A 15,149-nucleotide genomic window follows, 5' to 3' on the forward strand; every position below is an offset into this window, starting at 1 on the left:
AACCAAGGTTTGGCTTTGTGTATAATCTGCTCCAGACAAAACATGAACTGTAACCAAGGTTTTTTTCTTGGGTTTACAGTTTGTGGTTTGTCCACAAGCCAGATTTTGGAGGAAAGGAACACCTGGTGAGGAGCACAGCGGCCATGAACTCCTCTCTAGGAACTCTTGTGTTCATGCTAAGCCTTAGTTTGACTTACCATGATGTGCAAACCAGGTCATATAGACTTTAACATTGCAGTCCTACACATCTGCTTAGAAATAAACCCCATTGGGACCAATGTGGCTTACTGTAAGGTAAGTGTGCATAAGATTGCAGAGTAAGTATCCTCTTACTATGCTAGTAACTAGTAACTGTTCACATCTGATATGTAGTTTCTTGTTTGTAGATATTATAGGAAGGTATTCAAACAGTTTTATAAATTTGTTGCAGCAAATATAAGAGACCCTTGTGGCACCTTTAACACAAACACATTTATTGAAGTTTCCTGTGAGTTTATTGGAAATCTCTTCGAAACGTTCAAAATAAAGATCATAGCATAAGCATATGTGATTAATAGAATACTTACACTTCTGTATTTTACGATATATTCCAATACAGGAGCTCCTCCATCATCTTGCTTTGTTATACTGAGTTTAAAGCTTTTCCCACTGCCTGGTTGTCCATGAATAGATGGGGGGCTTGGCTCACCTAAAAGGCAAGATGTGAAGGGATATGCAATGACTTTTTAATTTAATTGTATTTTATTTATATATGTATTTTTATTTATTATTTATTATGAGATTTGTTAGTCGCCCATCTGGCTGGTTGGCCAGCCACTCTGGGCGACGTACAAGATAAAACAGTATATAAAACAGTTAAAAATTTAAAAACACAGTAAAACTAACCTAACTAACTAACAAAACAGTCAGAGAGAACTGAGAGTTCAAAGTGTAAAAAAAGAGAGTAAAAAACCAGACCCCTTGGGACTTTTTCCTGTCAGAATTCTCATAATCTGCTGAAATTAATTAAAAATCAGCCATGTTCACAGAGTACCTGTAATTCTATTACTGACCTTGCCCCATACTCTGACCTTCATCTTCTGCAGCTTAAAAGTTAAAAAAAATGCCTGTTCGATTTTTAATTAATATAAGAAATTTAGCATTACACTCAATGATGATATCGGACATGCTCAGTAAGAACCAACTGTCAGTGTTCTAAAAGCCAGATTCACATCTGCTTGGCTTGACTAATCAGGGGGCCACATCCACACCAGACCTTTATTTCACTTTAGACAGTCATGGCTTCCCCCAAGAATCCTAGGAAGTATAGTTTGAGAAGGGTGCTGACTCCTATTCCCCTGACAGAGCTCCAGTGGGCAGAGTGGTTTAACAGTCAGCCGCTCTGATTGAAGCCATGCGAGGGGAACAAGGCATCTCCTAACAACTCTCATCACCCATCACTAACTACACTTCCCAGGATTCTTTGGGAGAAGCCATGACTATCTAAAGTGAAATAAAGGTCTGGTGAGGATGTGGCCAGGGACAGCTTTGGTTTAAATTTGGGCGGGAGACTACATGTGCCTGCTATAGAATAAAAAGTTTGGGGAAACACTGAAAAACAATTATACTGTTCACAATGGTTTCCTTTGGGAAGGGAAAGGAAAGGGGCTTGCCCTCTGCCCAGTGCCCACCCACCCAATCTCCTCCCCTTCCTTCCCCCTTCCTTCCCCTTCCTGTCCTCCTCCCCTCCCCCAGGTCAGTCTCACCTATCCTAAGCATGATTGCACAGGAGTAAATCCCACTGAACTCAAAAAGCATGCAAATGATCAAACCACTCCTCCCCTCCTCCTCCCTCCTATCATGCTCCCTCCCTCCCCTTCCTTCACCCCTCTCTTCCCCTCCCCCATACCCTTCCAATCCCTTCCTTCCCCTCCTTCCCCCTCTCCCTCCTCCTCCCCCATGGTCAGTTTTACTTATCCTAAGCATGATTGCATGGGAGTAAATCCCATTGAACTCAATAACCATGCAAATGATCAAACCTGTCCTCCCTCCCTCCTCCCTCCCATAACCTCCTTTTTGCCCTTTTCCTCCACTTCCAATTTCCTCCTTCCACCCTCCTTCCACTCCCCTCTTCCCCTTTCGTCCATGTGCTCAGAGGCACATGTTACCAAATTCTTTCAAGCTATACAGGAAGTGGATTGGACTCTGAAAGACCAACTCAAATTGTGTTTGCATTTTGACACATTTGTAGGGCAGTACAATCTCTTAGAGAGGAGCTCAGGTCTGCTGCTCCCCTGTTGCATTCACTATAGCTGCCCATTTCCCCTGCTTTTTAAAGTTAGATAGAAATATCTGTTGGCTATGGGTATGTTCTTAAACCGCAAGGTTTTTTGCCTATTAGTGAATATTTACAAAGGGGCAGCAGTGGTCCGTGGACATCACCTGGGGAGCTCAGCACACTGCAGGCATGGCAGCAGAATCAATTTGATGATCCTTCCACTGTACCCACATCACACTGATCTCCCCTCCTCTTGGTAAGCAGCAGTGATGCCTGGTCCTAGGAAGCAAACCTGTGCTGCCCCACCAATTGCTGCTGCAATTGGGATATAAATCATGCAAACATTCAGTTATATTTCTATTGAAAAATATAACTTTAATAACGTATGTCTCCCAAGGCTGTTTGGATTACAAAGAGCCCTTTCAGGGTACAATCAAATCCTGAATCTTACATGGGCGAAGTGCCATGCATTGGAAATAAATCAGCACAGGACCTCTCTCCCCCTCCTGGCTGGTTCATGGGTGTGCATGTGCTAGCATTATCTACAAGGCAAGTGTGCAGCCACCACATAGCAAATCACAGGTTCCTCTTCTTCCAAAATCTCTGGCCTGTGAGTTACCCAACTTGGTTTATGCAATTTCTGACACAAATATTGAACAGGAAAACCCCCACAAATTTACTGTAGAAAATAAGTGTCTTGGACAGAAGTAGAAAGAACATGTTGGGGAAACTAAAGCAGTAAAGAAAAAAGTGACTGTTTGCTCAAGTTCTTGCATAACTAAGCCAACTATGCTCCTATTTTTTTTTTAAAAAAAAAGTATTATTTTTTTATTGAATACAGAAACAATATATTGAAAGAACCAAGTCCACAGGGAAAGAAAAGGAAAAAAGGAAAAATTATACAAAATACAAGAATACTGATACTGCACATAATATTTCAACTTATAATTATCCAAATAAAATTATTTATTGAAATGAAAACCTTTATAAACTCATATTTCCGTGCCTATTCTTCCAGAATTGAAGAAAACATGTCCATCTGTCTACAAAATCTGAGCTGCTAACTCTCCTCTCTCTCCTCTGAATTTGATCAGATAGCTTGTCCAAAACTGCTAGTTCTAGGCATCTACCTAGCCATTCCTTTTCTGAGAGTTTGTGCTGTGATAAAATTGGACTCAGATATACAGCTCCACTGACAAGAGCTCCTATTTTTTATCAGTCTGGGAATCCCAGTACAAATTAGTATTAAGGTAGTATTTGACTCCTGTAAGATTGAATAAAATGTATGCTGCATATCACTTTTAATGTTAGAAGTGCCAGCTGTCAAATGCTAACCTTATGCATATGTGGTGGTATTGCCCAGTAGCTACACAGTATTGGTTACGGATTTTGCAAACATAGTTCGCTATCCTTTAACATCTCATATAATGTTGGTAATATTTCAGCTTATCTGGATGAGATACCAGAAGTTGTAAAATCATGAACACTGATTATGATAGTGGTGACTAAGATAGTTTGGGCTTGAAGGTGGAAATTGCCACAACCACCCTCAGAAAATGAATGGCTAGGCAAATGCCTACAATTAGCAGTTTTGGACAAGCTACCTGATCATATTCAGAGGAATGAAGTCAGAATAGCTCCCTTACTTTGCATCCTATTGACTTGAGTAGAAAGAAGTGTTACTTGGAAAATCATGTTGTTGCTTATGTTCTCTCATGAGCTTCCTATTGGAAGCATTTGTACCCCACTTCCCATGACTTCCAATTGGTACTATGTGATCAGATTAGAAATTTACATAAGTTTATGGACAAGGAAGTGATGAATAAAAATTGCTCTTCTCAGTGGCATGCTGTAATAAAAAATATAATTGAATTTTAAGGTATTCATGGAATATTACTTTCCCACAGTGTGGAAAAACCTTTATAGAACTTATGTTTCAGCAGATATCCAATGTATACTTGGATGATATGTGTCAACATATTCCCGTAAAGGATCAATTATGTATCTGTGGAAGCAGTTGCATAGAGGATTTAGTTTTCAGTTTACTGTTTCGTCCACTTTATTTCTCTATTCCAGAATGAAACTGTTATTCTACTATGAACCCCAGTGCACTAAATGGTCAACACAGGATATAGCATCATATACTTTTAGATGGGTATGAATGCATATTTTACTAAATTGCATTATTTGCAACTGCAAGAAATAAAATCTATGCAGGGTTTTTTGAATAAAGTGTCAGAGTAATGTAAATGATGATTAATTCATTTGAACAAACTAATTAAAGAGACATCTTAAGTAGTTATTATTCAGGATTTATTTTAGCTATGTTCTGCAGGTTAAATAAGAACTTGGAAACTTAATTACTCGTATTTCATGTGTTGAAGACATTTGCTTTTCTACATCTACTGCATGCAATGGCCTACGGCTACAAGCAACAATTATTTATCATATAGAGTTTCTGATAGGATGTATTTGTGCCTCCTCCCCAGGTTTTTCCTAATTTCAATCACCTTTTCTTCTCTATAAAAATAGGCCCCAGAAGAGCTAGGTGATACAGAACTGCCTTGGAAAGAGCTGCTCTAAATAGCCATAGTAGATTTGGGAGAGAGGTAGATATTCAGTCCTAAGAAGGAGATCAGCTCCCTTCTTGACCCAAGAGAAATTCATGGAGGATAATGTTATCAATGGCTGCTTAGCCACAATGGCTATGTTCTACCCTACTGTCGGAGGCAGTACACCTCTGAATATCAGTTGCTGGAAACCAGAGGAGGGGAGAGTATTCTCGTACTCAGGTCCTCATTGCGGGTTTCCCATAGGCATTTGGTTGGCCACAGTAAGAACAGGATGCCTGACTAGATGGGCCTTGGCCTGATCTAGCAGGGCTCTTCTTATTTATTTATTGCATTTGTATACCGCCCCACAGCCGAAGCTCTCTGGGAGGTTTACAACAATTAAAACATTAAAAACAAATACACAAATTTGAAAACATTTCTTATGTGGTGTGTTCTGGCTTCCCCATTTCCCATAGTATTCTACCTTTCATCAGATCAGACCAGGTCTTTCCTATCACCTGCTATCTGATCTGTCTAAGTAGATATGCCAGGAACTGAACCTGGGAGCTTCTGTATGCAAAGATGTGCTCTATCACTGAACTATAGACCCTTCCAGCTATATATTTTATGAAGATAAATGCATGTATTAAAATTAAAAGTAAGATTCTGCTATTTGTAATTAAAACTCATGGGCTCATAATACCATTATGACATCAATCTTTGAAAAGAAATCTATAATAGTTCTCAAGATTTATCCAGAAGCAATTCATCAGATTATATTTCCTCATTCAAGAGCTTAATTCAAATTTCATGTTAATATTCAGTAACTATATTAATGAGGGCTGAGAAGTAAAGTCCAAAACACAATTACCTGCAAATCTCAGCAGATGTTATGAGATAACCTGGAAATGCCTTCTGATGCCTGTCTTCACAATCATTTCTGCCCTGGGAAAAATGGGCCATATGCTCACAGTGCTGGGTTTGCAAGGATCTCAGTGCAAAACCTGATGTAATATGTATATATGTGCAGTCCATCATCACATGTGCTTCTTGATCATGCCAAAAAGCTTATCTGAGCTGATCAAATTTTTATCTCACTACAGCGTACAAAGGAATTTCACATCTTTTGCGGATGAAAAATAGTTCTATTAGCAGAGTGTGGCTATTGTCTTTCTAAAATCTACAGTTACTCTTTGTTACTCCAGGATTAGGAACTACAATATGCAGTTAAACAAGCATATTTTAGAATTATTTGGACATTGCAATATGTGCAGCCTTAGACTGCAATCCTATACACACATATCTAGGAGTAAATGCACTGAACTCAATGGGGCTACTTCTGATTAGACATGTACAGAATTGTGATGGGGTTCTACCAATTAGAAGTCTAGATAAAATGTTAGTAGCTTCCAGAATGGAATCCAAGAAACTATGTTTTAAACATGTGAGGTTCAATATTTGACAATTATAAATCCAAGATTCTGTTCCTGCAATTAGTGATAAGTAGCACTGCTGGATTCTGCTCAAAAACATTTTCGGCTGCTAAAACATCAGAGATGAACATAAGACAGAATGCTTCAGAGGACTGGGAGTGGGCAGGGACATTACTCTCCCCTCTTTGTTTTGGAGGTCCTCCAGACATGCCAGAGGAGGATCTAGGGAGACTCAAAGGTTCCCTGGGCTGTGCCAAGCCTTGCTTCCCATGGCTAACACCAGTGACAAGGGGTGAGAGCATCAGCAGCAGATAAGCATCAAAATGATCACCTCAAATTGATTTTTCAACAAATATAAATATATATATTTAAAAATCACTAACGTGTAATGAGATTACTTACGAACTGGTAATGTCTGAAATATCTCAATTTTGCTATATTCTCCTTGCCCTTTTCCATTTACAGCAGCAACTTTGATTTCATATGTTGTATTGGGTTCCAGATTGCTCAGAACAATCATTGCTAAAAGGAAAAGAAGAAAGACTTTGCTTAGAAACAAACACTCTTAATGTGAAAAGGGATACAACATTTTGTAACATTCCTGCTTTATTTACTTCACAAGCATTTTATAAATTTTATACTGAGAAGTTCCATTTAAGAGAAAAATATTTATTCAATGTGTTTTGCTCACACAAGAATGCTGCTATGCGAGTATAATCAATTTTAATCTGGTGTTATTAGTAAACACATACAATACATAAATGTGAGCATGATGCTATCTTTGTTTCTTTAGATTTATGCACAGATGGATAGTGCAGGATGAGAGAATTCCACATACACAGGGGAACATAAAATTCACTTGAAATTAACTTGGCATAATCTCAGTTAGTGATTATTTTTAAGGAATGTGTGGTTGTGCTGGAAAATTGTATGCCTCAATCCAATATAAAATATATATTAATTAATATAAGTTTAAGATATGATCTGAAGAGAAACCAGATCATACAAGTTAAAGTTATTAAGTTTAATAAACAGCACTGTGGAGGAGGGGGAGAATGATTTTCAGCAGAAAACTGGTACGGGGTAGAGCCCCAAGGCTGCTTTCCCTCCAAATTAAATGTGGGCAGGTTAAGCATTTTTGTTTAAGCATGTCACAGGCAGTTTGACCCAAATAACACAGATATTAAAAGTTTGCTGATTTAAGTTGAGTCACAATATTTGACAAGTAATTGCAAATCAGATACAGAAACATTGACTATGATTCAGTGTGAAGATTCCTGCTGTTCTATCAGAAGAAAAACATCCAAGGGTGGAACACAACAAGCTGCCTTATATTTAGTCAGACCATTGGTCCACCTAGCTCAGTTTTGTCTACATTGACTGGCAATGTGTCTCCAGAGTTTTAGGCAGGAATCTCTCCCAGGAGATGCCAGGGATTGAACTTGGGACATTCTGTATGCGTGCAAAGCAGATGCTCTACCACTGATCAAAATGGAGTGCACATTCATAATTCCCTTCTGACTGAAGATAATACACTCGGAAAGGGCAGAACCCAATTGAAAAGAAAGCTCATGATCATTGTCATGAGGAAGAATATAGGGTTACATCCAATGGTGTGTGAGAGAACTTCTGTTTCCATGATAGGACTTCCCTTTTTCCTCCCCTTGCAGACCTCCCATATGCTCCAGAGAGACCCCCAACCCTCCAGAGCAGATTTGGGAAGAAGCATGGAAGGGGGAAGAGGAATCCTTTCTGCAGATGTTATGGACAGTTGAATTTCACTCACAGTTATTTTTCCAAACAACTGTGCACAAGTAAACAAGTTTTATTTATTCACATTTGTAAACAATTTAATATTTAAACATTTTAAGCTGCATGCAAAAATACAATATAAAAACAATAAAACAGTATCATTAAAACAGAGAGACAACATAACAACAGTAACACAATATTTTAAAAACAGGAATTCAGTACTAATAGGTTCCAGGGATAGTGCAGGATGAGAGAACTCAGGATGGGGAAACTTGGGCAAAAATACGTGTCTTTATGAGAAGACTGAAGTAAATGCAGAGTTAAAAGTTAAATGCAGAGAATGCAACAAAATCAATATGCCAAACAGAGCATAAGGCAAATGATGAACCTGGTCTTCTACTCTCTGGATGAATACTATTCTTCACACTTAGGTTTCCACAGTGAATACTGCAAGAAAGGGCAGCGTGTCCATATGCATGTCTTTTGTGGATTGTAGGTGGCCACCAGAAGACAAATCTGACAGACGTTATCTGAAATAGGTTTCTTTTGTACAGTGTTTTTTTTCCCCAAAACGGAAAATAACTTAATGAGGAATTATGAGGGGAAACAGGAAGAGGGAATCATGTGCAGTAGTAAATACAAAAGGAAATCATAAATGCTAACTTTCTACTGTGTGTACTGTGCACTTTTTTGATGTGGCGAAAACGTTATCAAGTGAAAAAAATAAAATAACATTATCTGAATTAAAAAAACCTTCAGATAAATTGTACATGGATATGTAGTGCTGTGGATAAGCACAAATATTTGTTGAAAAACATACTAGCTTTTCTCCCCATCCCGTTATTTAAAGACACTATATAAATCTTCATGCAGGAACTGTCTCAGTGACCCAATTACATCTATTGCCAATGCTTAAATAACAACTCAGTTCATAAATTGTGAGTCAAGAATCACACTATATCATAAAATAGCAGTTTAGTAATAAACAATTTATATGACAAGACATGTATATTGATTAAGCATTGTATTCTTTTTTTTTAAAGTCAATTTTAAACCTTAGAAGGTTATAGCAAAAAAGTCATGGAAGCCTTGTTTGTCCTCCACCTCTTCACTTTTCCCTCTAGAAACAGTGAGAAATTCTGAAATTAAGCAATGACATTTTAAATTGGGAAAAAGTAGTCTAAATTTAATTTTATATGAATATACAATTCAGGACTGTCCTGAATTCCAGAAGCAACCATTTTTTTAGGCTGTTTTGTTGTATTCTCTTCCTACCTTTGTGGGTCCCTACAGCTAATCTCAACAGCAACTCAAGTGAATGTTGAACTCTGGGCCCTCTCTGTTGAATCAGGTTTGCTTCTCATGCTATACTTATTCCCCAGTTTTCACTTTCAACTTCTACACTTCTTAAAAACAAACTGAAACAACATTTAGAATTAGAAAAGGGTGTGAAAACAGGGTAATGGGTAATGGGGGGTAAAATGATGGAGACAAAGAAGGCACAAGCTCGATAGACGGTAAGGTTCTATTGTCCTACCTACTTGCTAGTGAATCCAATGCTTATGCCATCTCCTTGAACTCTAACAAAGCTCAGAAACACAAAATAAGATATTAATTGTGTGACCATTGGGTGGAGGGGGAGAATAAATCATTATTTCCAGCTCAGTTTAAGTAACAGGAACAGCTACCTGATTTCACTTTCCTGTTTGGAGACAGCAAGTGGAAGGGTTTTTCTTGGTTCTACTGCATACTCTGATGCAGTAAAACAAATTTATGTGATCTTCTTATCAGATTCACATATCCAGTCAAGCTGCAAAATAGTAGCCATCATGGACATACAACCTAGAGTTTAATATTGATATATACCACAAGATATTCTTCCTCTTATTGAATGACAGCTCAGTTGTTGTCAGAATTTATTACCCATCCTTCACTCAGATATCAGAAAGGCAGAGATTGTAGACAATCATGAGGAAATGTTATCAATGTCATACATATACAATGGCCATGTTTGCACATAATGCTAAGCTATTATTATTGTTATTGTTACTGTTTTGTTGTTGCTGCTGGTGGTATTGTTAAATAATTTATTACCTGCCCTTGACCCAGAGGTCCCAGGATGGGTTACAACAATTTTAAAATACATCATTAAAACAGTTAAAAAACAACCTAAACAACATCACAGAAAATAGTGTGGGTCCTAAAAATATACATCTCAGAAGTCAAAGGCCAGGGTAAAGAGGTGCATCTTCAGCATTCACTTGTACAATGAAGTTGCCAGACACACTTTTGGTGGGTTTAGGAGCTACCACAGAGAATGCCCTCTCCCAGACTACCCCCCTGCGTTTCTGAGCACAGCGGAACTACCAAAAGGGCCCCTCTGCTGATCTCAACACCTGAGAGAGTCTGTAGGGAAGGAGGTGGTATTTCAGATATTTGGGATCGAAATCATTTAGGGCTTTAAACACTAATGTGAACACCTTGAACTGGGTCTGGAAACAAACTGGCAACCAATGCAGCTGTTTTAAAACTGGGGTTATATGAGTTCCAAAAGGAACTCCAACCAGTAATCTGTTGCTGCATTTTGGATTGAAGTTTTCAAGTTGTCTTCAAGGGCAGTACCACGTAGGGTGCATTGCAATAACATAGCCTTGCATTGCTACTTTTTGGAAGCAGCTCTGAAGGTATGAGCAGAACCACTGAAGCACAGTGCCCCCAACCCCACCTCTTCAAGATGTTCCAGAAGGATACCGTGGTCAACAGCATCAAAAGCTGCTGAGAGCAAGGAGGATGAGCAGGGTTGCATTCCCCATCTCTCTCCCAACAGGTATCATCAACCTGGGCGACCAAGGCAGTTTCAGTGCCATGGCCAGGCCTAAAGCCAAACTGGAATGGATTCAAGTAATCAGTTTCCTCAAGCATGCTTGAAGCTGGACCACCACCAACTTCTCAAGCACCTTGCCCAAAAAGGGGATATTTGCCACAGGGAGATAGTTGTTTAACACTTCTGGGTCCAGGGAGGTCTTCTTAAGGAGGAGACACACCACCACCTCCTTCAAGGCAGATGGTACGTCCCCCTCTTCCAGCTAAACCTACCCAGTCAGTTCCCTATGGCTAGTTCTCAGCAGCTAGGATGGGCAAGGGTTAAGGGGGCAGGTGGTGGGCAGATGGTGGGCTGCACTTCTTCAAGCAGCTTGCCCACATCCTCAGGCCACAATAATTGAAACTGATCCAATACAGGCAGTGCTCTGGATGTCTCCACTGAACTTGCTCTAACTTTGGCATCTAACTCTGTCTGAATCTGATCAATTTTGTCCCTAAAGTACCTTGCAAAGTTGTTACAGCAGGTCTCTGAGGGTGTCAGAGCAGTGCTCTCTTTGCCAGATGACAAAAGCCCATTCACCACTCAGAAAAGCTCTGCCGGCCAGCTACTTGTGGACACAATGGTGGCAGAGAAGTAAGCTTTCTTTGCCGCCACCACTGCCGCGTGGTAGGCACAATAGTGCAGCCTTACCTGTGGTTGGTCAGGTTTGGTCCAAGAATTGCACCACCTGCACTCCAGCTGCCAACTCTCTTTCATTACACACAGATCCCTGGAATACCAAGGTAGCCTACATGCTCCACAGTGACAGCAGGGACACTCAGGAGTGATCATGTCGATGACTCTACATATCTCACCATTCCACAGTGAGACAAGAGCCTCGACAGGAGTACCAGCCATGTCAGTCAGAAAATCTCCCACAGCATTCAGGAATGCATCAGATTCCATAAATCTCTGAGGGCAGATCATCTCAATGGGTCCCCCACCCTTGCAGAGTGGAGTAGCTACATTCAACCCAAATCTTATCAGGGAATGGTCCATCCATGACAACAGACTCACAATGAATCCCCAATCAATGGAGTAATACCAATCCACTCTGTGGCAAAGACCAGGTTGAATGTATGTCTGGCCAAATGTGTTGGGCCACTGATGTATTGGGACAGCCCCAAGGTTGTCATGGAGGCCATGAAGTCCCAAGCTGGCTCATTTGAGGCATATTGAAGAGGATATTGAGTCTCCCAACACCACTGTGAAAGGGTTCTCCAGCACCACATCTAAGATTACTTCTACCAGCTTAGTTAGGGAGATTGTAGGGCAGCGGGGTGGATGGTGCACTAATGACATCCTTGCTCTATCTCTGGCCTACCACCACAAACAGTCCCTCAAACCAGACACAGTGCAGATTGGTCTCCTGGTAAGAGAGATGAAATTTTTATGGATGATTGCAACTCTCCTCCATGTCTCTCTGACCTGGAATAGTGTTGCACCAAGTGCAACAAGATGGGCACAGCTTGTTTAGCACTGGGCCACCAAGGTCACCCATCCAGTCACAGTTATACATGCCAAGTCTGCCTCCTCATCTACAATCAAATCATGGATGACAGATGTTTTGTTTGGGGCAGACCTGGCATTTATCAACACCACCACAAGGTCAGGGGATCGGCTGACACAGCAGGCAAAGCAGAGGGAGCAAGGTTTTGATGTAACTAGCCCTCTCCCATACCTTCGCCCACCATATATCTCCCTACCTACCATCACAGAGATGACAGTCTCACACCCAATCCTTCCCTGTTTCTCTCCCCTTCAACTCTCACCCAGGAAAGGCATACTTTCATGCTGGACTCTCACTTCAGGGGTATGAAACCACGCTTCAGAATATTCAAAGACCAGAGAAAGAAGGGTATACAGTAGGGCCCCACTCATACCTCAGGTTACTTTCCAGTCCCCCGCAAAAAGCAAAAACCGCCGGAAAGTAGGGCCCTACTGTATTCCAGCCACCGTACTCCAGCTGACAGCGATCAGCTGTAGTATGGGGAGCTCGTGCGCTATAGCTGATAGCTGTTAGCTGGAACGCGGTGGCTGGAGCTCCTCACGCTACAGCTGATCGCCCCGCTGGCGCCACCATATTAGTGGAACTACTGTAACTAGTTTGCTGGAGAGATATGACAACCAAAATCAGCCAGTATAATATAAAGAGCTGGAACCACCAGCCAGTGAGAGCACAGTTTGGGCAGAGTTCTGCTCAGAGAACACTTCTATTGGTGGAAAGTGGAAGGTAGCTGTTGCTGTTTCCTCTGCCCGTAGAGCTCCCAGCATCACCTCCCATACAGTTTGAGGGCAGGGCTTTCTGACTAATGTGGCAGATGAGGCTGAGGACCAGGGATGGGGGTGAAATTCAATTCAGTTTGCATTTAAAGCTGAATTTATCAAATTCACACTTCCCAAAACAATATAAAAATTGAAACATAGCTATTCTTTGAAATTCACACATATTGGAAATTTGTGATACACTTCTCCAATGCTTACAAAAATGCATGCATTAGGGAGAAGTGTGTACAAAAAGAATATATTGGTGAGAATGATACACAAAATGCATTATATTAGAATAAATTGTTTGAAAAAATGTACATTAGTCAAAGCGGCACACAAAAATGTGACTATTAGGAAAAATTCAAACTAAAATGCTGAAGAATTTTCACAAGGTTTTTTTAAAAAAAAAAAAAATCCAGGCACAGCTGGTTTATCACTGTGCTAAAACAATCGCAAATTGCTCAGAAATGTGGAGAACCAAATTTAAGACAAGAAAAATGAGAAACTGAGAGAACTGAAACTGACAGATCATTCCATCTCTACTGAGGACTACTTCCCTGCTTGAAAGATGTGAAAGATTTCTGATTTAACTAGCCAAATTAATAATAATTATGGAGTTACAGCATTCAGTTTGCCCCAGTTCATTCAGTTTATTTGCATCTTTCCCTCACTGTGCATTACCAATGTGGGAGAATATAATGAAAAACACAATCTTGATATAATTGTATATATAATCTTATCAAGTGTGGTAAAATACTGCATACAGATGCTATGTGCATGCAACGTTGATAAATCAATGCACAAAGCAAAGAATAGAAATGTGCACACACTCTTTCATACTGCTAAAAAAGTCATTACTAAAGGAATCTTCATCTAATTATATGTACAGTCACATCAAATTTGTATTTTTTTGGTGTTTAATCATTGTGCATATGGGCATCTGTAATGTAAAAGTAAGTTATGAATAAATGGAAGGGACTGAAAACTGTAGCAAACTGCACACGTACAGTTCTTGGGATAAAATGATTATAAAAAACAGAGAACAATGGAAAATTTCTAATGTATTTCTGTTCCACTTTGGAAACAATGGAAACAGGTGATTTCCAAATCCAAGAAGAAATTTGGGTAAGAGGATTTTGGGAGCATCCCTTAGCAACTGCCTTTTGCCTCAGTGGGCAGGAATAATTGGATAGAGTTCCCTATTTTCCACAGGTAGCACTCTCCATACTTTCTTACTCCCTCTGATCTATTCTTCATATATCATTACTTTATTCCCAGCTGAAATGGAAGTGAGCTGAGCTGAAAACAGTAAAACTACTGCTTTTCAAAGAGATGGACACAAACATACCAATTCTTAGCTTATTTGGTAGATGGAGAAGAATGCTTGTTATGTATGAAATGTAGTAATGGGAGGGGCTGGAAAGAAAATGGAGGTTAGAAAGTTATAGCATATCAGACTGTTCTAGCTGCTCACAGGGATATGTAATACATGCAGTGGGTCAGAAGGAGATCTACTGAATTACATGATGGACTGAATACGGAACTGGTTGAACTGTAAACCTTTATCCATATTCTTAATATTGAATAATACAAAATTTTGTAACCTCTGGCTTGACCTTAAGAAAGACCTGACACAATATTATAATAAATGTTTATTTCTTATCAATATTTACAAAAAAAGAATTTGGTCTTACAGTAAAACGGTTTTCTCTGTGCATGTCAAAAGCTGATCTCAGGTGGGTAGCTAGCTCCACCTAGCAGTTGAAGGCAGAAGAGTGCTAAAGAGTTCTCTTTTTCTACAAGGACTTCCTGCTCTGCACAGCTCTTTATTTCAGTTTTTGATAACAAGCCAGCCAACAGGAGGAAAGAACAAAGAGAAATAATAGGAACCATCGACATCAAACAGAAGACAACAGCACTCATACACTCTCTGCTGTAGGCCTAAGATGAAAAATACAGTGATGGCAGCCCAGATCTCCTAGGGAGTGGCCCTGAGATCAGCTTTTGACATGCACAGAGAAAAC

The 15,149-nt window shown here is 39.9% G+C and overlaps 1 protein-coding gene across 3 annotated transcripts in view; it reads right to left on the reverse strand.

Moving 5' to 3' along the window:
• The window catches only part of NCAM2 (neural cell adhesion molecule 2), a 534,690-nt gene that overhangs the window by 54,767 nt on the left and 464,774 nt on the right, over positions 1 to 15,149 (reverse strand). For all 3 annotated transcript variants that reach the window (XM_061627895.1, XM_061627894.1, XM_061627896.1), the window contains 2 exons: positions 6,645 to 6,764; positions 567 to 688 (listed from right to left, as the gene is read on the reverse strand). In XM_061627895.1, the coding sequence (XP_061483879.1) occupies positions 567 to 688; positions 6,645 to 6,764 (242 nt within the window). The remainder of the gene's footprint in view (positions 1 to 566; positions 689 to 6,644; positions 6,765 to 15,149) is intronic.

The sequence above is a fragment of the Rhineura floridana genome, chromosome 5 (genome assembly GCF_030035675.1).
Source record: "Rhineura floridana isolate rRhiFlo1 chromosome 5, rRhiFlo1.hap2, whole genome shotgun sequence".
Taxonomy (NCBI): domain Eukaryota; kingdom Metazoa; phylum Chordata; class Lepidosauria; order Squamata; family Rhineuridae; genus Rhineura; species Rhineura floridana.